General features: G+C 39.6%; 2 protein-coding genes across 3 annotated transcripts in view; one reads left to right on the forward strand and one right to left on the reverse strand.

Annotated features, from left to right (window-relative positions):
- The window catches only part of LHPP (phospholysine phosphohistidine inorganic pyrophosphate phosphatase), a 203,808-nt gene extending 196,218 nt beyond the window's left edge, over positions 1 to 7,590 (forward strand). Inside the window, exon 7 of the mRNA XM_089510105.1 lies at positions 7,380 to 7,590. Within this exon, the coding sequence (XP_089366231.1) occupies positions 7,380 to 7,449 (70 nt within the window). The 3' untranslated portion in view covers positions 7,450 to 7,590. The remainder of the gene's footprint in view (positions 1 to 7,379) is intronic.
- A 2,947-nt stretch (positions 7,591 to 10,537) lies between these two features.
- The window catches only part of FAM53B (family with sequence similarity 53 member B), a 160,919-nt gene continuing 145,254 nt past the window's right edge, over positions 10,538 to 26,202 (reverse strand). For both annotated transcript variants that reach the window (XM_089510108.1, XM_089510109.1), the window contains one exon: positions 10,538 to 17,160. In XM_089510108.1, coding sequence (XP_089366234.1) covers positions 16,804 to 17,160 — 357 coding nt within the window. In that variant the 3' untranslated portion in view covers positions 10,538 to 16,803. The remainder of the gene's footprint in view (positions 17,161 to 26,202) is intronic.

Consider the following 26,202-nt stretch of genomic DNA (forward strand, 5'->3'; position numbering starts at 1 on the left):
TAACATAATATATTCATTCCTCCATTGACAAAAAGAGGAGTGAAAGTCATACAACTCTCTAGAAGTTGTTGAATTATAAATCCCAGCATTCCTTAATATTGGCTATGTTGGCTATGAGAGTTGAAGGCCAAAAATATGTGAAGAACCACATGATTCCCACTAAAGCATGATACATGTGTATTTTTCAGTTATGTTCATTTTCACTCAATCACATATAGTTCTGTGCCGTCTCTTCTCCCCCCCCCCCCCCCCCCGAAATGTACCACAGGTTTCACAGGAGTGTATATTACCCCATGCAAGCCATGCTTTGTCTTGCATTGAGTCTCAGCAGGTACAAAATGGATACTTTCATCAAAAATCTCGATTCCAGCAAGATTTGTTTCCACCTCTTGTCTCAACCCCATAAGGTTCAGTCCTTGTCAGCGATCACACACTTAGCTCTGCAGTTTTCTTTCATTTGCCCTCTGCCATAAAAATACTGACTTGCCATACTGCCGTGCCACCCTCCTGGCTTGGCTTGTGTGACTTCTCTGCCCCTGTTCTTTATCCCCATCCCGCATCTCTAAACAAATGCTGTTTTGCAGAATAGTTTGTCTGTGCTGGCTACTACAGTCAGTCTCAATTATTGACCATCTCTGCAGGCTTGGTGCAGTTGTTTTAGAAAAAGCCTTCATTTTGTACTCTCTTTCAGCATACATTGAACATTAAGAGACTTACTGGCCAGTGGGAAAGGGGCTCTTCATAAAAGTTAAGCAGGGCATGCCAAGGCCCTGAACTATACCAAATTTAAGGAACCATTTAGTGAATGAATTTAATGAGAGCCAGCATGCTGTAGTGGTTTGAGTGTTGGACTAGGACTCTGGGAGACCATGGGGCAGTACAGATGGGCAACTGGAAACCACCCCTTCCTGCCCCAGGTCGGTGCCGAAGCAGCCACACACTGCAGCATCAGCCCGCTTCCTAAAAGAAGCTTCTCTGAACAGCTTCTTGGAAGGGGTGTAACAGGCATGCTTGTGCGCCATGGTGATGCCCTTTCTGGCCAGTGTCTTTTGGGCGATGCGCACCATGGACATCATCATGGCGTGCGTCATGGATGGGGTTTCCTGGTCTGTGTCCAGGCCAGCATAAAGTGCCTGTCTGTCAAGCCCCTTAGTCATGGAAACCCACTGGGTAACCTTGAGCAAATCACATTCATAAATGACTGCATAAATAAACATCTTTCAATAAATTTTGTCAAGAAAATTCTAGGATAGGGTTGCCATAATTCAGTCAATGTGAAGTCATATCACAACAAAAATGAATTTAGCACTAGATTATTGCTTTGTTGTTGTTGTTTTAATGGGCATGCTCTTCTAGACCAATAAGCTATATTTTCAAAGTTGTGAATGGATCATAGCCCAAACTGGGAGACCAATACACATGATCCACAAAACACTGATTAGCCAGAATCTTCTATGGTAATCATGAATGTGTAATCTGAAGTTATGTACTTCTGATTGTAATATACAGTGAACCATTGGTATCTGCTGAGGTTTGGTTCCAGGACCCTCTGTGAATATCAAAATCCATGGATGCTTAAGTCTCATTAAATACAATGGTATATAATATGTAAACTGGTGTCCCTTATATAAAATGGCAAAATCAAGGTTTACTTTTTGTAATTCATGTATTTTTTGAATATTTTCAAGCCATGGATGGTTGAATCCATGGAGGAAGAATCCTTTTATATGGAGGGCCAACTGTTTTCACAATCCTTATATTATGGTGCTTATACATAGTATCTCCTATACAGGGTTCCAGCTGGTATCTTCATATATATTTGCACCACACTGATACAAAATGATTCCAGAACAAGATGATCTTGGAAGCTGGTTTTAGTCACATGTAAATTCTGCATAAAGCAAATAGCTGTGATTAAAGTGAGCCCAGACTTCTCAGATTTGATGGCTACCTCTTCTATTCAGACTTGTTTGGATTATATTTGTATTGTAAAGCATTTCTTGGTTTGAGCAACATACTGTACCAGTTACAATTGAAGAGGATTGTAGCTAGGCTCATGGAAATAGTAAATAAAGCTTTTCAGAGCACAGGATTAAACAGATGCTAATGAAAAGAACACCATCTGATTATTCCACTTGTTATCTGGTCCATTTTTGGCTGTACCCTCTCTCAGTGTAAGAGGTCACTCAAACATCTGTGCATTTTCCTTATATTCCTTATGCTATTTGCACACAGACACTTTTGATGTTTCAAAGCTTCTTAAATGTATTTTCCATCTTCCTCTTTGCCAAGGATATTTTTATTCTGTTCCTTTTTTCAAAGCACTCCTTTTTTTATGGAATGAAGTTGAACCTGTGGCGGAGGGGAGGGTGATTGAGGATTTATTTTTGCACTAGACTTTTATGAGCATGGGTGTGTATGAGAGATTCTTTGCCTTTTAGCCTCGGCTCAGGGACGCAGCCAAGGGGGGGGGGGGTTCTTGAGGTCCGGACCCCCCCTTCCATTAGAAAAATGAATGGTGTGTGCGGCTGCGCCACTGCACTCTAGCCCCATTATAATGGTGGCACTTAGTCTGGACCCCCCCCCCCTTCCTAAAACCCTAGCTACGTCCCTGCTCAGCTAGAGACAGCTAAGAAGGAAGAAGAGAATGGTTAAATTTGACTGCTGCAGTTTCTGAATTCTGCAAGAAGGTGGATGGATTAAGAATAAGCTCAAGTAAGGGCTCATCCAGATAAACTGGAAACACCAGAACATCTCTGGGTTTGTTTCTGTCCTTTCAAAATAATAATAATAATAATAATAAATAATAATAATAGACTTTTTATTCTTACTTTTCAGATTACATCATTCAATCTACCCAAATGATTTACCTCAAACTCCCCCAGGCTTGCTGTTTACATCTTCAAGGGCCAAAATCTCAAATCAGGTCTAGATTGTCTTCATGATATTGAGACCAAATTTGTGGCTTCTTCCCCCAATCCACATTTAAATAATTTACTTTTTGTTGTGGTTTTTCAGCTCTGTTCACAGCAACAAGAGCAACTGTCTTTTTACTTGCAGTGCTTGCAAACCACCATGGCATCACTAGGGGGGTGCAAGGGGTTCAGATTGCTCCAGGTGACACCCTAAGAGGAGGTGACACTATAGCAATAGCCATAGCAAGTACATTTCTATACTGCTTATCAGTGCACTTAAGCACTCCCTAAGCGGTTTACAACATGTAAACTAATGCTCAAATGTCTGCATTTTGACAGAAACAGGTCTTGAAGAGATTGTGTGAGTGGGGTGAGGCTCAGTTGGAGGAGAAAGTAGTGGCCCCTGGTTTTTTGGATTTTTTAAAAGAAATTTCAAATTTCAAATACACACACACACACACTTCACATTTTACTGAATGTAAAAAGCACATGAAACTATACATATGTAAACACATTTAGGCTGAGTGCATGATATTGTAGTTTAAAAGTATAATTTTAATTGTGCTAGCTGTTTATGTCACAACTATTACTATTACTACGATATATGGGAATTATGATTTATAAGTAATATCAGTCCAAAAAACATTACACATCATTCTGTATAATGTATATGGAAGGAGGTCAATGGCAGGTGACACCATGAGTTACTGCACCGAGTGACACCAACCCTAGTGATGCCACTGACAATGCATGCAAGTTACTCTCAAGTTGGGCCAAGGTGCCCAACGTTGCTGGCATGGCTGGGTGCCTCGGTCTAACCTCAGCAGAGTGGCTGGAAAACAAATGGGGGCCACATGGTAAGGCAGCTGCCTGTTGTTGCCGGCAAGAGCAGAAAACCTGCAGCAAAAGAGAACAGGTAAGGGCAAATTTGGGGTGAGAATACTCTGGGGAATCCTGAAATAATCTGGCATGTGTAGACCCACACCAGGTCGGTTTAACCCAGCAATTCCTGAAATGAAATGCACCTCTCCATGGTGGTCTGAGTTATCCTGGAACCATCTTAAGATGGCTGCTGCCATGAAACGTGACTATTCCCTGGATAGCAAAGTCAAAAGAAAACACGCAAGGGCAAGACAGATACTAACAACAAATGAAAATATCCTAATACTTAACTAGTGTAATATTGTCAAAGCACTTTATCACTTTGTAAAGTCAAAGGCTTTCATGGCCGCCATCCATAGTTTTTTGCGGGTTTTTGGGCTATGTGGCCATGTTCTAGAAGAGTTTCTTCCCAACGTTTCTCCAGCATCTGTGGCTGGCATCTTCAGATAATGCTTGCCTGGAAAGGAGTTGGGAATATATATATTGTGTGACCTGGAAAGGCATGAGTGATTTGCATGTGTATTGATCTGTTTAACACGTTAACACTTTAATTGGAACTGCAGAATAATAATTAAACAGAGCTCAGTTGAATTTGGTGAAAGTCTTAGCTCTTGGTGATGTTCTGAAACACAGGCTATTTCAAAGATCATAAAAGCCTTTGATTTATAAATGTTTTGGAAAAGAGAATTATTGAGAGCTTCTATAGCCACAAAATATTAAGAACTTCTATTTCAATAAGTAATTATTCAATTGTAATTGGTTCATTGCTTTGGAAAAGATCTCTCATTCAGTATAATCCTTTTTCAGTCAACAATATTGTTTTATTTAATCCTTTAGCATGAATGTGGGATGTAGTAGAAATGGACATAGAGGAAAAAGAGATAAAACTAAATATTTGGCCCATGATTTCCATACTTTAATTATTTCTTAAGGAAGGGTAGGCCTATATCCATTATTTCACTCGCTAAGTATATCTTTACCATGATGTGGATGAGTCATTATAAACAAGATGAACTAATTGTTTACATTGATAAATAATTGATATGTGGGTTAGGAATTCATAGATCACTTACAGGGCCTCTTATTAAGACATTGTCATATCTGATATTAATAACTGTAGATATATTTTAAATAAATCTTTAAATCTTAGATCTTTTAAGAAGATTTAATAAGAAATCTTAAGAGTTTTGTTCCAGGCAAAAAAAACTTTATAACCTACTTTGCTACACTTTCAGTTCTTATGAACCCTGATACATTGATTAGAATAAAAAATTAGAAAACTGTGATAGTATATGAAATTTCACTGTAGTTATTTTATCCTAGCAAACAGGTATATTATTATTATTATTATTATTATTATTATTATTATTATTATTATTATTATTTAGCCCAGTCATATAGTAATTTGTAGTTCCTGTGAACCAATTGAGAAGGCTCCTTGGTTCCCTGGATGTGAAGGCACCTGCATACTTCGTTAGTAATTTGAGAAGATATTTGAGTCATGCTTCCTCTTTTACTGTAACATTGGACTTTGCTAAGTTTATCTTTAAGCCAGTGTACCACTGGAATGTCTCAAGAATAGATCCCAGTGCACAGCAGCTTTGGGGAGAAAGAATCTATTATAAATAGCATTAAGTCATCTGCATAATCGTTATGTTTATGCTTTGCGCCTGATGTTTTTACCTCATGAAGCTCCTCAGCATCCCAAAGTAATCCAGCTAGTGTTTCTAAGGCTACGTTGAGCAGAAGCAGTCATCATGGAAAACCCTGTCTTGGTCCCTGCTTAGCGTAAATGGATTTGAATCGACAACATTTACATAGACCTTAACACATGAGATTGTACTGTATATAGTTCATTTATAGTAGAGGTAAATCCATCACCCATTGTGTTATGTTCCTTGATCTTCAGACGACATCTGCCAATTTCCTGTTGGACATGAAGCCTATTTGGCCACTTTTGACTGGTTATAAATTTATTCAGCCTGCTAACTAATATGACTATCAGGGATTTTCATGCCCTGATTTAATTGATCAGTCAGGCTTTACTTGTATGCCATCTCTTTCTGGCCTGGGTATTTTTACTATTGTGGTTTGTTTGCAAATATGGAGACAGGTTTCCCAACAAAGGTATAATTAAAGTGTGTCTTAAGTTGGGAGATGAATTCATGGCCAAAGGTTTTATAACATTTGCCCATGAACCCACTGTACTTGGAGACTTTCCTGATTTTAGATTTTTGTTAAGACATTTTTTCTTATTTCCTCACCTTTATATTCTTCAGCCATAGCATTAATTTTAATGATTCAATTAATCTGTCAATATTTGTGTTGCTATCCAACTCCAAACATAGGGATTCACATAATATTTTTTAAATGTGTTGTTTATTTCTTCAAAGGAAAAGACCAGAGACCCAGAGAATTCTTAATTGCTTTAATTCCTATTTTATAAATTGTGATTTGGTTTCTGCATTTCAGAATGGTGTGAAAGAGAAGGATGGCTAATTATCCAACCAGAAGCAAGCGGTCTTTATTTTTACATACTTCATATTTATGTCATTATTGTTTGTTTTCTAGCTCTCTGTATTTCACTAAAATATGCTTGACTTCCAGAACATGTGCCAGATGGTAAGGCTTAATTTCTCAAAAATACGTGCACTTAGCAGGGGCTGAATTTTCTTTGGAAGCCTTTGACAGGGATTTTTCTATCATCTGGAGACCATAGTGGTGTCATCCAGGAAGAAAATTAACAATGCAATGCCCAGAAAATTAAAGATGCCAACCAGAATTCACCAACGCAGTTGTGAATGTGAATTTACATTCATAGCTATGTAGTATCTACCAATTCAGCTCACCCACCCCAATCCCTACTTACCAGGCATACCTACTCCTTCCCTTGAATGACCGCCAGTGTGACATCCAAAAGCAGGTTCCCTGTTGCAATTCCCTCTCATGCCAGAATTTCTTGCATGAAAGTTGGGTGGGATCATCAGTCAGCTGCTTCCTAATTGACAAGGGAAGAGACATCCATCAATTGCAGTGGCTGCTGCCTGGTTAATGGAGATAAGTAGGAAATTTCATGGTACTTATGTACTCCCTAAATTAAACTAAACTTAATTGGGTTGTGAATATGAACCAATATTAGTATCATGGTTCAGACATGGTCCTGCCACACTTAATTGCTGTGCTTTAGCATATGTGTGTTAATGCAGGATGATGGGGTATGTTATCCTACTGGTGATGCTAGGAAAAGATTGTACAGTTAACACTCCACAATTAAGGCTTTGACTTTTGTGGCTTTGACTATTTGCGGTTTGGATAAATATGGTCGCTCTATGCATCTCTAAGTCCTCCAACACAACTCTGCCAGAAGGTGACCATAGAGTTGTGCTTTAGAACCTGGAAGTTTCAATAGAAAACACTTATCTAGGCATTTGTAGGCCCTCCCAACATGATTCTATGATCAACTTCTGGCAGGTGTTGACCACATAGTTGCACTGGAGGACCTGGAGATTCCTATGAAGGTGTTCTCTTACATAAAAAGAATAGTTGGGTTTTTTTTTATTTGTGCTTTTTCCACATTCACAGGGGTCCTTCAGCCCTAACCCCAGCGAATATGGAGGGACCATTGTACATCAGTTGCAGCATGGAACAATGACCAGACGTGTGGACACGAAGTATAAGCTTCAAATTACTACAGCTGTTCTTAAGGAAACTTATAGCTTGGTGTGGGGGAAATGAAGGTGGAATAAGACCTGGAAATACAGTATGTTGTGAGTTAATGACAATAGCGTGAATCCTATGGCTGGTCCCAGCTTGAACAGATCAACTTGCGTGTTGAGTCACCAAACAAAAAACGATGCAGTAGGTCTGCTCTAGAGATGAAGAACCAGCAGGATTCAGCCTGAATTGCTGTGTTAGAAAATACCAGCCATGCCTTGGCCTCCATCTTATCTCTGCTCTAGGTGTTGGTAACAGCTTATTTTAAACTTGGGTTCTAACAACCCGAGACTCAAGAGGTTGTAATGTTTCCTGTGTACCTGAAAGCTGTGGCTGAATGTGCCCAATATATCTTATGAAGGAGGAATTGCTTTGGAAATCAATGGTGCTAAAACATTTTCTGTAAAGTAACACCTTTTGCTTCCCCAGTGCCCTTCAGATGCTGTAATAACTGAATATTAATGCCTTCACCACCTCCTAAATGAATATCGCATTGTGTGATGGGCTGCAATTTAGAGGGAAGGTTTACTAATACAGGGAGACCAAGTCTGGCTTGGGCATTTGTCAGAATAGCCAGGTTCCAAGTTTCTGAATGAAGAGGGTTTTTCAAGATATGAGTTATGAAGAAAAGTCCCCTGTCAGGAGTGTTTGAAGACATATTTGTAGCAGAAAGAATTAACTCATGGCACATAACCAGGTGGGAGCTGCTTAATAAAAAACCTGTGTTTGCTACAGTCACACCTTGTCATGAGGTTTCATCTCCTAATCCTTTGCAGATGGTACCCCTGGAGATCATCTATCTGAGCTGTCACCACCCACTGATTTTAACCCTTTAATCCAGTGATTCCCAAACTTTGGTTTTCCAGATGTTTGCCACATTAGGCACTTCTGATGCACACTGGGCAAGTCCTATTGAACTCCAGCACTTCCTAGCCATTCTTCAGATGCACAAAAGGAGTGCCCCATATGCACTGGTGCCCATTGCACATCAGGGCCATGGTGCATGTCACTCCACTGGCTACCTTTGTGCAACATATGGCCATACATTGTAATGCCATAGTGGCCTGTAGGTGAATACAGATGTTGCAAAACTTCTCAGTTCTGTCCCCTACAAACTTCAGTAGACTTATAGATTCAAGATCCATGCTGCTGTTAGTATAAATTAATTTGCAATTTTGAACATTAAAATGTGATGTAAACATGATTTTAAACAGGTAATAATTAATAAACACTTATCATATTTCATTTCTGAAGAACACGTTTGACCCTGCTGTTTTATCATTTCATCATCCAGTTGTGGAAATCGAATAGATTTCAACATTTGGTTGTTGTGACTCTTATGAGACAGTCGGCTCTGTTGTTCTCTTTCCTCCATGCCCCATGCTCTTAAAGCATTAAAGCAGATATTTGTGGCATTTGACTATTCTATTTCTTACAAATATATCCTCTGTTAGTCTGGCCAGTGCAGAGAACCCACACAGTGCACACAGGCAGACTCTCTAGGGTTCTGTTCTTTGAATCTGAAAGCCTTGTTTTCCTTCAGCTTCCCAGAAGTACTTCCAGATGAACTAGCCTTTGTATGTATGTGTCTTTAAACTCTCAATTTATGGATTTCATAGGGTTTTCTTAGGCAAGGAATATTCAGAGGTGGTTTTAGCAGTTCCTTCCTCTGAAATATAGCCTACAGGTCCTGCTACTCATTGGTGATCTCTCATCCAAGTACTAACCAGGTCTCACCCTGCTTGACTTCCACGTTAGACACGATCTGATGCCTTTAGGGTATTTAGGCTCTCTATAGTGTCATTTTTGCCTATTAAGGCAGTCTGCAAGCAAGGACTGTATGTGACGTGGGGGATGAGAAAGAGACTATAATGCTTAGCATATGAATTAGCACCACATGCAGGGCCAGATTCCAGTCTTTTCCAACCTGCTGCTCTCCACAAGGGCTGCCATCCTGCCATCCCAAGAAAGCTGCCCATGCAGGATGAGAATGATGGTGCTTGTAGTCCATGGGCATAGAATCCTAGAATCGTAGAGTTGGAAAAGACTGCCATCCAGTCCAAACCCCTGCCATGCAGGAGCTCTTAATCAAAGCATACCCAACAGATGGCCATCTAGCCTCTGTTTAAAGACCTCTAAGGAAGGAGACTCCCCTACACTCCAAGGGAGTTTGTTCCACTGTTGAACAGCCCTTACTGTCAGGAGGTTCCTTCTAATGTTGAGGTGGAATCTCTTTTCCTGGAGCTTGCATCCATTGCTCTGGGTCCTGTTCTCTGGAGCAGCAGAAAACAAGCTTGCTCCCTCCTCAATATGACATCCCTTCAAATATTTAAACAGGGCTATCATATCACCTCTTAACCTTCTCTTCTCCAGCCTAAACACCCCCAGCTCCCTAAGTCGTTCCTCATAGGGCATGGTTTCCAGACGCTTCAACATTTTAGTCACCCTCCTTTGGACACGCTCGTTTCTCAATGTCCATTTTGAATTGTGGTGCCCAGAACTGGATGCAGTATTCCAGGTGGGCCCTAACCAAGGCAGAATAGAGTGGCACTATTACTTCCCTTGATCTAGACACTATACTTTTAATGATGCAGCCTAAAATTGCATTGGCCTTTTTAGCTGCCGCATCACACTGACTCATGTTCAACTTGTGGTCTACTTGGACTCCTAGATCCCTTTCACATGTAGTTTCATTCAACCAGGTGTTCCCCATCCTATATCTGTGCATTTTATTTTTCTGCCCTAAGTGCAGTACCTTACATTTCTCTGTGTTGAATTTCATTTTGTTAGCTTTGACCCAGCCTTCTAATTTATTCTGGTCATTTTGAATTTTGATCCTATCCTTTAGTATCTATGTACTAAAGAGTAACTAAAAATGTCCATACATCTCAGTAGTTACAAAGAAAATTCCTGAATCCAGTCCTTTTGAAGAAGCAATGGAAGAAATTTAGCAACAGTGAAGGTGCATTGGCAATCATGAAAACACAGGCAAGCATTTTAAAAAAAGATTTTCACTTGGTAGCAAGTTATGGAATCAGAAAGCTTTATTTACACAGTCAAAGTAACAAGTAAATTCCTGAGACTGAGCTGCTCTATAGTGCAATAAAGTCATTTGAGAGAGTACAAATCAGCAGTCTTTTTCTTAAAAAAAAATCAGGTCAAGGAACAGTTTTCAGTAATAGCAAATTTTGAACAGATTTAACACCAACTACAGAGCTGACTTTGTCAATATGTTTGCATCTGTGCAATTACCAGGGACACAGAGAGAAACACACACACACACTTGTGCACATGCACACATCCACATCCACACACTAAATGTTACCAGAGTTCATGGTTTCCCAAAGGCTTTTTGGCCAATCAGTATCTTTTGATTCATTGGTTCTTTAACATCGAAAACATGAATGCTGGAAAACACAGCTATAAACCTAAAAATATCATCCTGTCCTATTTAATAAGGATCACCTCAAAATGCACTTGAAACACAATGTCATTGGCCAAAGATAGACTATCTTATGAAAAACTACAATCAAACCCAGAAATATATCCTTTCTGATGATATTATCTTAACTCTTCATGAGAACTGTTACAAAGAGCAATTATGACTACAGATGCTTGACAGAATTCCTGTAAGCAAGTTCACCAGTGCTAAGACAAAGAGGGAGTACCCTGCAGATGTCTTGCATTTGAACTTTTTCTTAGAAAGGCCAATTGATTGCTGACATTTAGTGCTGTTGTCATGAAATGTCCACAGTCCAGATTGATCCATGCTCCAAAAAAGCCATGGGTCTTGTCTCCTTGTTGTTTGGATTTTACTGCTTAGCAAATAAAAGTATTTGTCCACAGAGAATGTCAGCAACAGACTTTTTAACTTGGCAGGAATCTGAAAGGAGACCAAGTGATCTGCATCATAATGGATAAATCCAACAGGAATCCAGTGATCCCTATTAGAGGGATCCAGTCACTGTTCAGTTGATGTGGGCTCTCTGTAATCCAGCTGAGCTTCTTGCATTTTCTGAAGAGAGCAATATATCTTCTATGTCATAATCAAGAGGATGTCCCCTGAATACGGGACACACACACACACACACACACATTCATAAATCCACAACATTTTATTTCTATTTTTTTTAAAAAGTAAGGCTTTTAAAAAACTCAGTTCAGTACATAAATTCATAGAAAACCAAAAGCAGTACAATCTACTGAAATACTGCCTTGGCCTAACCTTAGGTGAATCGTAGTATTGTGTCTATGCAGATGTGTCCACTGTAAGGCCATTATTCAGTGAAGCATCTTTACTAAGGCAAAGAGGGTTTGCTGCTGTGTAAATGCTACTCTACTGCTAGAAGAGTTGGGTAGTGGTCCTTTTGGAGCACTTTCCTACTCTGTGAATTTAGCTTGATGTAGGTAGCAGCCCTTTTTGTTTTAAAGCCCTTTTGAATTCAAAGTCCAAGTCAGGGAAAATGCCATCTCTGTAGCACTAAAGGCAAACTGAGCTGCCATAAATCAAGTTCTATGCAAATCAGGCCTGAAAAGACTGATACGAGTTGTGTGAAAGGGTACCTCAGATTAGGAATAGTTACTTCAACTGTAAAGTACTGTATTGTGCTAAAGAAAAGGTCGATTTACTAGAGAGTAGACAACGTTTTGGAGAAATCTAAGCAATCCAAGCTGGGGAAAGTTTTGCCATGCAACAAATGAAAGGTAAACAGACTGTGTTGAATCCTACTAAACTAGCTGAGTTTAATTTCCATTGAACTGAAAACACAACCAGCTTACCCTGTTTATTTCAGTGTGACCTAAAATAAGCTAACATCCAGCATAACCATATACATGCCCCATCTGAATTCAGTAACTGCCATGCTAAGTATACATAAGATTTCAGTCTTAGTCTGAATCCAATCCACTATTTGTAACTATCTTAATAGTATAGTTTATGCACTTCCACATAATGATGGTACAGAGTTACACAGTGTTGCTGTTATTTTTAAGGAATAGTTGGGAAAAGGAAGGGAAAGTGCACTTTATTTCTGTATGAGGATTCAGAAGAGCCTGTAAAGGTATCAAATATATGTTCTTTCACTGTGTATGAAAGGTCAAATAAGATCTGCTACATAACCTGTGTGTAACCTTAAACTGGGGGTTGGAAATGATATACTGAACACAAATCTAGGAGCCAATTTTTGTCCTCCGAGTTCCTTGGGGAGACTTCATGGGTTGCTCTAAATTCTGAGCAAACATGCAACTCCATAAGTCCTCTTTTGTTTTTGGAGAAAAATGGCATTTTGTGATGTTAAAAAAATGCAGGGGGGGGGACTACCTCTTAAAAATGAACAGCTACTCCCAGAAGTTTTCCAAAAGAGACAATTCTCTCCATTTTTGAATTTTAAAAAATGTCACATAATCAACTTCTTACAGGAGGAAACTGTGCCTTGCACATTCCTGGGCATCCAGTCTATGTTCAGGCAATACCTGTAAATCTCATAGACTTTACTGTCCACATTTTGGTACTTTAAGGCTAGTTCACAGGATCCTGCAGTTTAAATTAATAGCCACTGTAATTTTTTTTGCCCATGATATCTGAGCGCTCAAACCAAGAAATTCAGATTGCCATTGTTAACGTGTAACTGGTCAATTTCATCATTGCCACCAGCTGGTAGACTCTGAGTAAAGGGGAAGGGAGAAACCAGAAGGTTCACAAGGGGTATGGAGGTGGGATACTTTCCAAGCCTTATTCCTGATGCTATCAGACTGAGTCTAAAAAGAACCAATTCAGGCACAATTGAACTGAAATTTAGCTCATTTGGGGGAGCCAGCCTCAAATCATGCTTAAGGAGGCTCCCGGCTACCAGCAGTTCATGTTAACCTGACATTCACAGAACAAACACCGAAAGAATACAAAGCTCTATGAAAATATCAAGGTTTACAGGTGTCTTCAGCAAATGTGTTGCTTTGTGGCACCAAAATGCAGAACTCAGGACATTCACAATTAAAGCAATTCCTCCCTAATGTATTATTATTATTTCATTATAATATTTTTGGCTTGTACATTATGTGAGTATGAGCTAAGGAGGAAATAGCAGAAATCAACATGTAAAAGAACAAACAAAAACTGTGCAGTTGAACTAGACATTTGTAAAGCTACAGCTTGGATGGAATCTACTGGGGTGTTAGATGCCACAAGCATATACACCACAGTAGAAAACAAAGTGCAGAAAAACAGGGTGTCGTTTTTAAAAAATCATCTCTATTCTTTTGTTTCCCAACCACCCACTTGTAAGTAAACAAACAAACTTCCATGTAGTAAGTGAACAGCTTATTTAACTGAGTTATGTGTGCTAAAGTGTATATGCTTATTGTTCACCACTATTAATGAGAGAAAGAGAGAGAGAAGGAAGGAAGGAAATGCTGGAGTGCAGATGCCTGAACTTTAGCATCTCAAACTGCATTTTGTATCGGCCTCATCACAGCAAGAAACATATCCCATGTGTTCCATATAACAACAAAACCAAGAAGAATCCTGAGTGGCACTATATATTTATTGCTTGTTTGTCTAACTCAGGGATGGGGAATGTATGGCCATTGGCTATGGTGGCTATGGCTGAGGGGAGGTGAAATCTCATGTAATCTTGAGGGCTGTATGTTGGTTCCCCACTCCAGCTTTAAAGCACTGAGTTGGCCTTCTGAGATGCATCCCTATATCTCCTGGTGCAGAAGAAAACCACATAGGAATATGAGAGATTCCATATGCCACCAATCTAATGAGAAATGTTGTCCAAGATCCTCCATGGGAGACATAGCTATGGAGATACAGCTACAGAAACATAGCTACCTTGTCTCTCAATGCTACCCTGAAAAATCATAATGTTGAAGCTTCACATGTCCCCCACAATACAGCTTTTTTGGAAGCACCAGAAAGCAGGGTGGTGAGATGTAACCAGCCCACTTCCAACTGTGGAACACACTGGGACAGACAGTTATAGAAATCCTTCTAGAGTCCTGTTGGCATCTTGTCCCAGTTGTTTTATCACACCATGTCCAATGACCAGAAAAGAAATGCAAATGCCATTACTCACTGCCCCACTCTCTAGCACCCTGGAAATGGCTACACTAAGATGGCTGTGAGACATCAAAGGTTGTGCAATGACTATGAACATGAACTGGAATAATTATGATGCCATAATTACAACACTGTAATTACTGAACAGGATGCCAGATGTTGTGTTATTTTACAGTTAAGAGTGGCCAGAGTCTTTCCTTGCATTATTTGTAATCATTTACATGTTAAGCTGCTTAAGATAAGTACAGCTTGCAAACTTGCTTAAAGTTACGATCCTGTAATTGTAAATGAAATGCCATAATGGCTCAGTTTATAAATAATATCAAGTCTCAGGCCTTAGAACTCTTTGCTCCCTTCCTCTGCTCCAATTTCATAAAGTCATTTCTGCAGAAAACACAGATTTTCTCTTCCATAAAAACCTGCAAACCAGCCCAATCGTAACGACAAAGTACAGCTTGATTATGGCTTGCAACTCTAGTCTGATCCATATTTTGACACTTGGAAATAAAAGTAAACCAGTTTGACTGCTAAAGAGGAAATGCAAAAGAGGATGGCCGGGGGGGGGGGGGGGGCTGAGTGGAATCTCCAGTAGTTGGGAGGCAAAACTCTAATCTCTGTTCCTTTCTCTTTTGTAGATACCTGCAAAAATAGATTTCATTCACTTACTGAATTTGCAGGTCTCTTTATGGAGAAATACAACTAATTGCTTTTTTTTGTTTTTAGGACATCATGTATTTCTATATTCTGCAAGTGGTGATTATGGAGTATAGGATCAATAATACATCTGAAGGAAGTTCAGCCTATAATTTAGATGTCACTATGTGTGCACATTACCACCGTCTTTCAATGAAGCTGAAAATACTTGAGAAAATAATGCAGTGTAATATATTATTGTTGTTTCTTTGTGGTCCTTGGAACTGTGAATGAGCAAAAACAAGGTGCTACTTCAGGGTTTTTTTCTGCTGACCATCCCTCTTAGATGCCAACTGTGATTGTGGAAACCAGGTATACAAAATGCAGTTAATCACTTTGGTGGGATGGGGATGAGGCAAAAGTATTTGATTTCTTTTTGTTACCAAGCACTGATCTCAAAATCTCCATATATACTCTGCCTCACACTATGTCACCCAAATGCCAGTTTTGCCTAAGTTATTTATGCAATTCATTTAAATTTCTGCATGCACAAATATTTTGGCTGATCCTCTTCACAAGACAATTGTGTCAATCCAGGTTTAGCTGCATGTAAATTACACAGGAGAACTACTGGCAGTGAAACAGGATTATGCATCCTTGTCTGCCACAAAAATATATATCCAGTCTATCCAAACTGGACCAGGTAAGCACTGAGGAAAATATGCATCCAAAAAGCACATTTACATCTGATTCAGCTTCAAGCATGGAATCCTGCATGTAGTCACAGGTCTTTGGCTGGATCAGGGAAAACATATTGTGCTTCTTTTCATGGCATTATTGATGATCACAGAAATAATAATGATTTTATAAATGGAGGTTGCAGACCAGAACAATCTACTCTGCATCTGAGAAGCTTGATTTTGGTAGCAAAGGACTAGAAGTATGATTTGTGAGAAATCAGATAGGCAATCTGAAAGTTATTCCAATGGAATATGAATTCAAAGAAAAACACTAAGCTCCACCTTTCTCCCCCTTTGATAAGGATTGCTGAGGTGCAGTTTAGACTCAAAATCAGCCAACAACAACAACATTAACAACAACAACAACAAAATATAGTCCACTCTTTCCAAAAGTGAGTGGATTAGGATTGCCATCAGACAGAGGATGGACCAGCTGCCTCTCTAGACGGCATGCTACCTACTTTGTGAATGAAGACCAGCAACAGATTTCCTGGTCTTTCCTTTCTTTTTCACTTAAGCCCTATTTCAAGCACATCTTTAAAAAAAAATTGGCATTATTCTAAAGTATGACCATTTCAAGTTTTTGATACATCCACAAAGCTTTTTTTTTAATGTGCTGATGTTAATTTGGAGGTTTTCTCTAAAGCTTCTTTACAAAACCTCATGGGCTACAGTAGTTCTAAAGAGATTCAAGGTTTAACAAGATACCTGATGAAATTTTGGCAAAGCTTCCTTGTTCCCTCCCACCTGCCAAGGAGAAGAAGGATGTGGAATCTCTCCTCCATCTGCATGAAACATCTGTGGGATTTTTACCACTCCTGAAAGCCTTGACGCAGACAGGCATATCCCTTTTGCATTTTCAGTTGTTTTCTATTTGCTCAATATCTAATTCACCATCCAGTTGAAAGACATTATCCCCTCCTGCCCCACTGTTCCTCCATGAGGGGTTTTCTTCTTCCTTCCTGCTACTTTCATCTTCTGTGGCACAAAACTCCGACTCCTCATAGGAGAACTCCTCCTCTTTGCGAGTTTTACATTCTTCTGCATGTGAATGTGGCTCTGGCACAGGGGTGCAGGCTGGTGTCCTGCCTGGCATGATGTCCAAAGTTGTTATCCATCCCTTCGTGCTGCTGAGGCCAGGTGAAAACTGATTTTGCTGAGAGCAGTCATCAGTTGTGGTGCTAAGGCAGCTAAGGCTGTTGAAAGTTTGACAATTCTGTAAAAGAGAAAACAAAAGACATCGCCAAGTCAGAAGCAAAGATATCAAGAGTTTGCCATTGATTACAGTGAAAAGAACACTACATTATATATTATGGTTATTAATTATGTTTTTATGCTGCTTTTGACCAAAGAGTTCTGGGGGGTTTGCCTTAAATTACCTTAAACTATTAGCTAAAAGTGATGAAATGTCACTTCCAGTTCACCAAAATCGTGTCCTGATAGGATACTGTGATCTTCTGGAGGTCCAGAAGAGCCCCAAATGGTAGGATATGCACACCACGATGTGAAACATGCCCACCACTATCCTAATCCCATACTTTAACCACTACCATACACTCACTGAAGCATTACACTTCCTTTTGTCATTTTCAAAGGAAGTATGACATTGTAATTAATGGAAATGATCTTTAAACTACGCCAGGAAAATAAAATTATCCTTGAAAGGAAACCTCTTAGAAACAAAATTAACAGTAAACCTGACTCAATCAAACCCTCTGGGTTGGCCTTTTATCTTTTCCCCAAATACACACTTATACAGGCTGGATATTTTCAGCAAGGTTCATGAGGAAAGCAGCAGGAAATTAAAAGGAGTTGTCTTCCTTTTCACTGTTTGCCTCTTAACATCCTTCATCAGAGACTGTGATAATTTTCTTCTGGCTATGTTATAGGGATATTTTTCTGAATCCAGCAATAGTAGATTGTCTTTATGTAAAGCATGGCTCACTATTTTTTACCATTCATTATTATGAAACTGTGGTTAGCAGTAGCCATACAAGAAACCTCTTTCTTGCCAGAACTACCCTGCCCCATCCCATGGGTGGAGAATTTGTAGCCTATCAGTTCCCACCAACCTCACTACTTGTCATGTGCAATAATCAGGCTATATGCAGAGATTGTACAAGCTTCAAATAGCATACAGCGCTTTATAAATTTACAACGCTTTATAAATAAAGGTTAATAATAATAATAATAACAACAACATACAATAAGCTGCTGTTGGTGGTGGTATTGGAGGGAAGGTATTCCTTAAGGGCAGTGTTAAAATACATATACATGAATGAAGGAATGGGATCTATCACTGAATGCTGAAACATTTCAAACCACATAGCATTCCTTCCTGCATCTCCAGTGATGAGAGGATGAGGACATCCCCCTCCACAAGAACCCTTCTCCCTAATACAATTTTTATTAATTTCCCATATTTTTAGCATTGTAGAGATTGGGCCGCTGAAATTCCTCATTTTGCCTCCCCTTCCCCCTGTAGTTACACCCTGGGTTATGTTGCCACCAGATCTAACTCTTGGTATAAGAAATGTGAATATCAATGACTATTAAAAGGAAAAAAGGAGGGAGAAAAAAGAATCCATCGGCACCTTTAAGACTAATTGAGGGACCCAGTGTGGTGTAGTGGTTTGAGCACTGGACTAGGATTCTATAGACCAGGGTTCAATTCCCAGCTCAGCCATGAAACTCACTGAGGCATGTTGGACAAGTCACATGCTCTCAGCCCAGGGGAAGACAATGGCAAACCTCCTCTGAACAACTCTTGCCAAGAAAACCCATGATAGGTTTGCATTTCTGAGACCAAATCTAGTCACATCCCACTCCACTCTGAGCAGATGATCTGAAGATAGATGGTCACAGAACTCTCTGAATTTAAACCCTTGTTTCTGCTTCAAGGGCAAAAATTTGGTTGATTTGGAATCAACCATAGTTTCATAAACAAAACAGTGTTCATAAATTCTTTTTGCCCTTCTTTCAAATTCCAAAAGCAAGTTTGCACAGACTAAAATGCTTTCTGGAGTTCTGGCACAAGTGGAGGGGGGGGGGGGAGCCATGGCAATTCACCTATCAAGTGGTCATTCAGAATGTTGTTGTTGCAGATGTACACTATAAGAGGGCAAGAAACATTGGCTAATCTTGATGCCACAGAGTTTGGCAGAATTTGCTGGTCTCTAGTTACCTGGTAACCAGTGAGAAGCTTTCAGTTTGCAAACAGTACTGCAAATGAAGTGGCTGAGTTCTCTGAATTCCACCTTTCACTCCTCCCTGCTTGGAGGCAACTGTGTCAATACCACTGTTCTCTGTGCTTAAAGGTGTATACCACATTACATTCAATAGGATCTTTTCAACCTTTCACAGTCGATGAACAAACACTCTGTTAGGCAGTATGCACTGTAGAACAGCTCCAAAGGTTTGCAAGGCAGCATCTTTCTTTGTCTTCTCTTAGGCTGAACAGAATTGCTTTTGTGCATGAACATGCACTTTTCTAAAACATACATCTTTCCCAAGCTAAACCAAACAATGGAGTAAACCAAACGCTCCTCCAAAGTACATTTGTTACATGCAAGCACTGTGGTTAGATATGATTAGAAGTAAAGAGAGAAAGAGTTCATTTCTGCTTCTTTAGATGAAATGGCACAGTGCCAGCTTACCCCCCAACTGGAATTATTATTTATTATTTTGAGATGTGACTGAATAATTTGAAGCTGTGAAAACAGACACTCCTGAGAAAGAATTCTGACTGAAAGGGTAGACACCAACATCAGGTGCAGTGACAAGAGGCTGCAATCTGTCCTTTCAAGAAAATACCAAATACTGACGGAAACTATGTAGAAAGTGGATGTAGTAGCTACCTAGCTTGGAACAAATTTAAATGTCTGCCTGTCTGCCTGTCTAATCTTTCACAAATTACAGTCTAACTCTAGAAAAGTTAGATTTATGTGATTGTTTCCTTTAAAGCTAGCAGCAATCGATGAAGGAGAATAAATCAAGGAAATCCAACTACCAAACTTTAAAACATCAGTCCCCTCCTGAGGATAGTAAGAGCTGTTCGGCAGTGGACCACAGTCCCTCAGAGTGTAGTGGAGTCTTCCTCCTTAGAGGTCTTTAAACAGAGGCTGGATGGCCATCTGTCAGGTATGCTTTGATTGAGAGTTCCTGCATGGCAGAATGGGGTTGGACTGGATGGCCTTTGTGGTCTCTTCCAACTCTACAATTCTATGATTCTATGTAGGCCAACATATAAGCTGGCACCTTTTTTTAAAGCCTTGTTTTTGGTGAGTAAAAAGAAATTCTACAAACTTAGTGAGATTTTGAACATTTTTACTTTGGCCGGATTGTGTATCTGTGTCTGTGTGTATGTAGCTTTCAAAAATCCTTGCAAATGTACAGATGCTAGAACATTTGTAATTTCCCTTAAAGCCCAAGTTTTAGCTTTACAAATCAAGAGCAGGTTTCTGTTTCATAGAATACATGAAAACACATTAAAAGAAAGAAAGAAATATAAAGAGGGGTTTTACCTGATCATGGTGTGGATCTTCTGCATGAAATGGACCTGAATTCTTTATCATGGTCCACTATAGTTGTCATCTAGTGATTTCATTTGGGTATGGCCACTCATGACTTTGGCTAGACCTCTATTAGCAGCATGTAGGGTTTCTGGGTACAGAATCTAGGGGGTTTACTGCTAAAAACTAGACAGCCTGATCTTAGGCAGCCATCTCTCTGCCCCTGCTGTTGATGCTCAAGTATCTTGGAGGATGAAAGATACTAAGGCCTGTTACAGACTGCCAAAATAAAGCTGCTTTGGGTCTCTTTGGAGGTATGCTGTTTAAATGATGCATGCATCCTAAGAATCCGGAAGCTGCACCAAAGCTGCACTCCAGTGCTTAGGAATGGAGTGTGGCTTTGGCGCGACCTCCAGACTCTTAGGACCCATGCATCATTTAAATAGCATGCTTCCAAAGAGAGCCGAAGCAGCTTTATTTTGGCAGTCTGTAACAGGCCTATGATAGCTTGAACCTTTTTGGAATGCTTCTAATAATTATTTCACTGGGCTTGTTCAAATTAATTGGCTTGAGGACTGCAGCTTTTATGCACAATTACTAAAATGTTTCCCTTTATATAACATCACAGAGAGAGGAAAAAAAATTGAGACAGCTGCAACTGAAGCAGGTGGGAGATCAAAGCTGACAACATTTTTAGTGCCAGGGTAGAGACCGGCATGGCACAGATGAAAGAAAGGGAGGGAATCAACTATGAAGACAAGTAGCTTGTGTTTAATGTGCTGTAATGCAAAAAGATTAAGACACATATAAAACTCTAGACCTTTTATCTTTGGATTATGAATGCTCTTCAGTAGATATGTATTTGCATTGGCACTGATCCATAGCAGTAGTCCTCCACTACAATGAACTGAATACCAGTTCTTCTATTTATGTACCAGATGCCACAAAAGAAATCAAGAAAGAGATGTTACACAATCTCATCAGATGGGCTTTTCTCCAATATCTAAAAGCAATGTCACACTGGCCATGTATTTAATGCCTACCTTTCAACATTCTGAGCCAGAACCAGCCTGCCTCTGAGAAGCAGTCTGTTTGTTTTGTTGGTTCACTACTGTGTAATGAATCAGTCCCGGGTTTAATATCATACAAGTGCACCTGTTCACATCACATTTCTAGTGTTGTAGGCATAGCTTTTTGTTTTGTCTAACTGTGTGGGTTCCCACTTCAACCATAATAATAATCCTCTAGGGACTAGAAAATGTGGCTTTCTTTTCTGTTTTGTTTGTTTCTGCAACTTGGATGTTTCCTCATCCCCATATGCCAGTGCTGATGCCATTGTTACGGAAAGCAGTAATGAAGTGTTCTTAATTACACCTGGTTTGCTACTGTGCACAGTTTAACACAAAATGAAAAAAGGGAATCAGAAGGAGGCATGTTGCAGAGTTTGACAGATTACAGGAATTATTTCTAGTGAAGCTTAGAAAAGTAGATGCTCTCACTGAAAGGGAAATGGTGGTCGTTACATCAAAGCTGACAAAACTTTTCTAGTGCTAGATCTTTGAGTGTAGCCACATTGCAGAATGAAAGTAGTTTTTCACCATGTTTCAGTTGCCATGACTCTATCCTACAGAATCCTGGGATTTGCAGTTGGGTGAGAGCTCTCTCATAGACCAAACTACAATTTCCTGGATTCTGTAAAATGGAGTTGTGGCAGTTAAAATGGTGTCCAGCTGCTTTACATCTGCAGTGTGGCTACACCCTTCTTCACCATTTTTACCATTTTCTGCATAGGTCAGAAGACAGTAGTTGGTGAGTAGCATTTTGGGGTGTTTTTTTTTTGGGGGGGGGGTGCATTATATAACTATATCAGGTAACAGGCATCCCTGGGAAGCCACTGACAGTGAGGGAAAGTAGTACAATACAAGACAAGTTACTGGTCTGATTTTATGCAAAATAATTTCATAGGGCCAACAAAATATGGCAGAGATAGGGCAGACTTCAGTATTCTTTATCATAACTGGTTGTTTAACTTGCCCAAGAGTTTGACAACACATTGTGCATTTTGCCACCCTTCCCTCACATTGTTACCACTGCTAGTGGGAGATGCAAAGAAAGTCATAACATGACAGCTTCATATTTTGTGGATCAGAGGAAAGCTACAAGTTCCAGCAGAAGAAGAAAGGATCATATGTGCTGGTCTTACTGTAACTGTGTTGTACCTGCCTACAACAGGCAGAGAAAACAGCAGCTACTTCCAAAATCCCCTATTGAGCAGATGTGGACAGAAAAACAGAGAAAAGGGGAAAGCAGATAAATCTGTCTCACTAGTTATCCTCAGCGTATTAGAAAAACATAGCTGTATAAGTGCAGCCACCAAAATGGTAATCATAAGAAAAGTGGAGACTGGTGAAAGAGAATCATCCTTGCATGTGTTTTGGAAGAAGCTTTCAAATGGTCTCTAAAAGATTCAAAATGGTTTTGTTTTCTTACACAAAGCTTACCTGACCTGGTTGGTGCATTTCACACATGCACATCATTAGTTTTAAATAAAAGGTTCTGCTAAAAATGTTGAAATCCTTTGGTTTGGTATGGTATTGATGAAGGGACCAATCCCCATTCTTTCCAAGTTATTCCTGCCTCTGGTACCAACATTTTTGTTAAACAAGTAATGTCCAGGGAAACACACAGACTTCATTAACTGAGATATAACTGTTATTTGTAACAACCAGCACAAATGATGGCTGCAGCAGGAAGAGGATGCCCACCTGTACAGTGATCATGAAGGAAGTAAGGCATTAAAGAATTAGACAGTTCATAGTTGGCAGATTTTTTTGTCTGTCTTCCCTCACCACCACGGTGACAATCCGAGGGGGGCAGGCATGCAAGAACTAGTGTAATTCCCCAACAGATTTCCAACTATAATGTGTAGGCTGGTCCTTATATTTGAAGGTATGAAGAGAACTTTGGAACAAAAGGAGGGAAATTAAATATTGAAACAACATCTATCACAATTAATCTCTATACATAAACCTGAATTCCTGGGGACTGTTTGCACTGTAAGGCATTCCTTTTATTCCAAAGTTTCTTTCCTCAGCTGACTACTTGTGAATAAGCACAAGCCTTGAGAAAAGTGTTTAGTTTTATCATCACAGGCAGGCCTAACATTCTGTAAACATGCCTGGGCTTGCCAATACTAGCCTTATCTTGGCACCTCCCTGATGTCCTTAGTTCCAAAAGGCTCAGAATGTTATTTTAACAGAACTTTTTGCTGTTTTTTTATTTGTGTACAGTAGCTTTGTTACGGTATCTACATTTTTAAAAGCATCTTGCAATCAAGAATTTGAGTGGCACTTATTTACCAAGAAAACTATCACACCGAAAGACTTGTAATTTTTGACCTGCAGCCAAATTCTCAGTTGCTTGGACACATTAGATGCATTGATGCCAAAGTAAACCACAACCAAAAGGCATGTTTCTATCAAGTTCTGGAGGAATTCATCACATCCTCCCAGCCTTCTTGGTAACACAGAACTTTAGTATAAAAAGAAAATATGGTGCTGTCTATAGTTCTGCTTCCCTTAGACTTTGCTGATACTTTTTTGCAGCATCCCACCCCATTACATAGTTGGCAATCTCACTGTATCTCACCTGATGTAGGTATTAGTGGAACAGACAAGCTGAATTGTGTGTCAGGGGGCATTTCCAAAAGTTCAGACACAAAATTAAGCTAATGAATATCAATTGTTGCACTCTACACTAAATCTTATTTTAATATCTCAAATATGACTAGTTTCTAATGAGCTGGTTTATTTATCATGCATCTACAGTATATGTGGAAGGCAATATAGCAGCAGCTTACATATCAGAGAAAGAACAACCAAAATTATCTCCTTTTTTAAAAAAAAAAGATGCTACAATCCTATGCATATTTCTCCAGAAATAAGCTTCCTTGTGATCTCGAAGCCTTATTTCTAAATAAGCGTATAGAGGATTACAATGTTTGCTGGAAATTTATCTTATGGTACGGGAGAGAGAATGAGACGGCATACTCACCAAAAATATGCTGTAGATTACATCTAACCTATTAGCTTAATGATCCAGGCCTGAAGACAGTATCTAGGGCTTTGTCAAAATTCAGAGAGAGAGAGAAATGGTGGCCTGGATCCCAATTCAAGAAAATCTGAATTCTGGGCCTGTCAGAGACTATAAAGCAAAAAATGCAGTGCTCTCTCGCTCTCTCTCTCTCTCTCTCTCTCTCACACACACACACACACACACACACACACACTTACTTGTCCTTATTTGTTATGAGCTGACAGTCAGAGGAGAGGGTAATAAGGAGCTATACAGAACTCCAAATATTGGGGATCTTGTTTCATCATTCCCTCTGGCTTTTGTCCACACTCAAAATTTTAAAAAAATTACCTTTTTTGGATATTGGCCATGCTATCCTGGGAATTCTGTGAATTTTAATCCAAAAAGGAGGGAGGGAAGAAAGCAGGGAGAGGGCAAAAACTGGTCTTCATTTAAACTTATGTTTCTTTTCTCAGGAAGCTTCATTCACTTCCTATTATCACATCCTGTGGGTCCTTCTGAAATCATATAGAACTGAGGCATTCATACAAGCCAAACTGTATTTCTCTATTCCACTCAATGTAAGAGAGACATAGAGAGTCCAGAAACTCTTTATTCCCTTCAAATGTGTCTCAAACAACATTTGAGAACTCTGTATGTTTATCTATAAATATTTAATTTAGGATATATAACATTTTAGGGCCTTCAATCAAAGTACAGCAACCTTGCTCTGACAGTACAAAACCCTCTCACTAGAAGGTGACTTCCAGGGATCCTTGGCTCTAACGCTATCTACCAAAACTGGAACCAGTTAGTAGTTAGGACAGAAGTCTTTCTTTCCCTTGCTACCTGTTCTTTTAAATGGATGTGCTAAGAATTTAGATTAGTGGGTTCTTCCACTTGGGATAGTGTGTGCTTTCTTAGGCCTCCACTCCATCTCACTCCAATGTACATGCCCAGCCAAGAAATGAAGGCTCAGTGTAGACACTATATTGTCTAGAACTCACAGCATTAAGACAAGGATTTTCCGGTTCCCACTGGCAAATACCAGCAACGTGGAATGTGAGTAAAGAAAGTCACAATGTGGATACCCCATCTCGTGCAATGAGGATTAATATAACATATACAGAAGATAGGTTTTGGTGGGTTTTTCGGGCTATGTGGCCATGTTCTAGCAGAGTTTCTTTCTGACGTTTCGCCAGCATCTGTGGCTGGCATCAGATGCTGGCGAAACATCAGAAAGAAACTCTGCTAGAACATGGCCACATAGCCCGAAAAACCCACAAAAAACTATGGATGCCGGCCATGAAAACCTTCAACTTTACATATACAGAAGAAGTGAGAAATTCACTATGGACACACTGCTTTTTGTGAAGAATATATTGTGAAGATTACGTTTATTATGTCTCATGGAAATAAGGAGACTGATTATCCATAGTAGTAATTTTTCCAGGACAGCCAGTGTGATGTAGTGATTTCAGCACTGGACTACACCCCTGGAGACCAGGGTTCAATTCCACACTCATCCATGGAAATCCACTGGATGAACTTGGGTGAGTCACGCTCTCTCGGCTCCAGAAAACACTGTGATAGGTTCACCTTGGGGTCACCATAAATAAAAAATGATTTGAAATCACACAACAACAACAACAAATTATTCCAAACATAAATTT

The sequence above is a fragment of the Sceloporus occidentalis genome, unplaced genomic scaffold (genome assembly GCF_023333645.1).
Source record: "Sceloporus occidentalis isolate IW3139 unplaced genomic scaffold, rSceOcc1.0.p SCAF_2, whole genome shotgun sequence".
In the NCBI taxonomy this organism is placed as follows: Eukaryota; Metazoa; Chordata; class Lepidosauria; order Squamata; family Phrynosomatidae; genus Sceloporus; species Sceloporus occidentalis.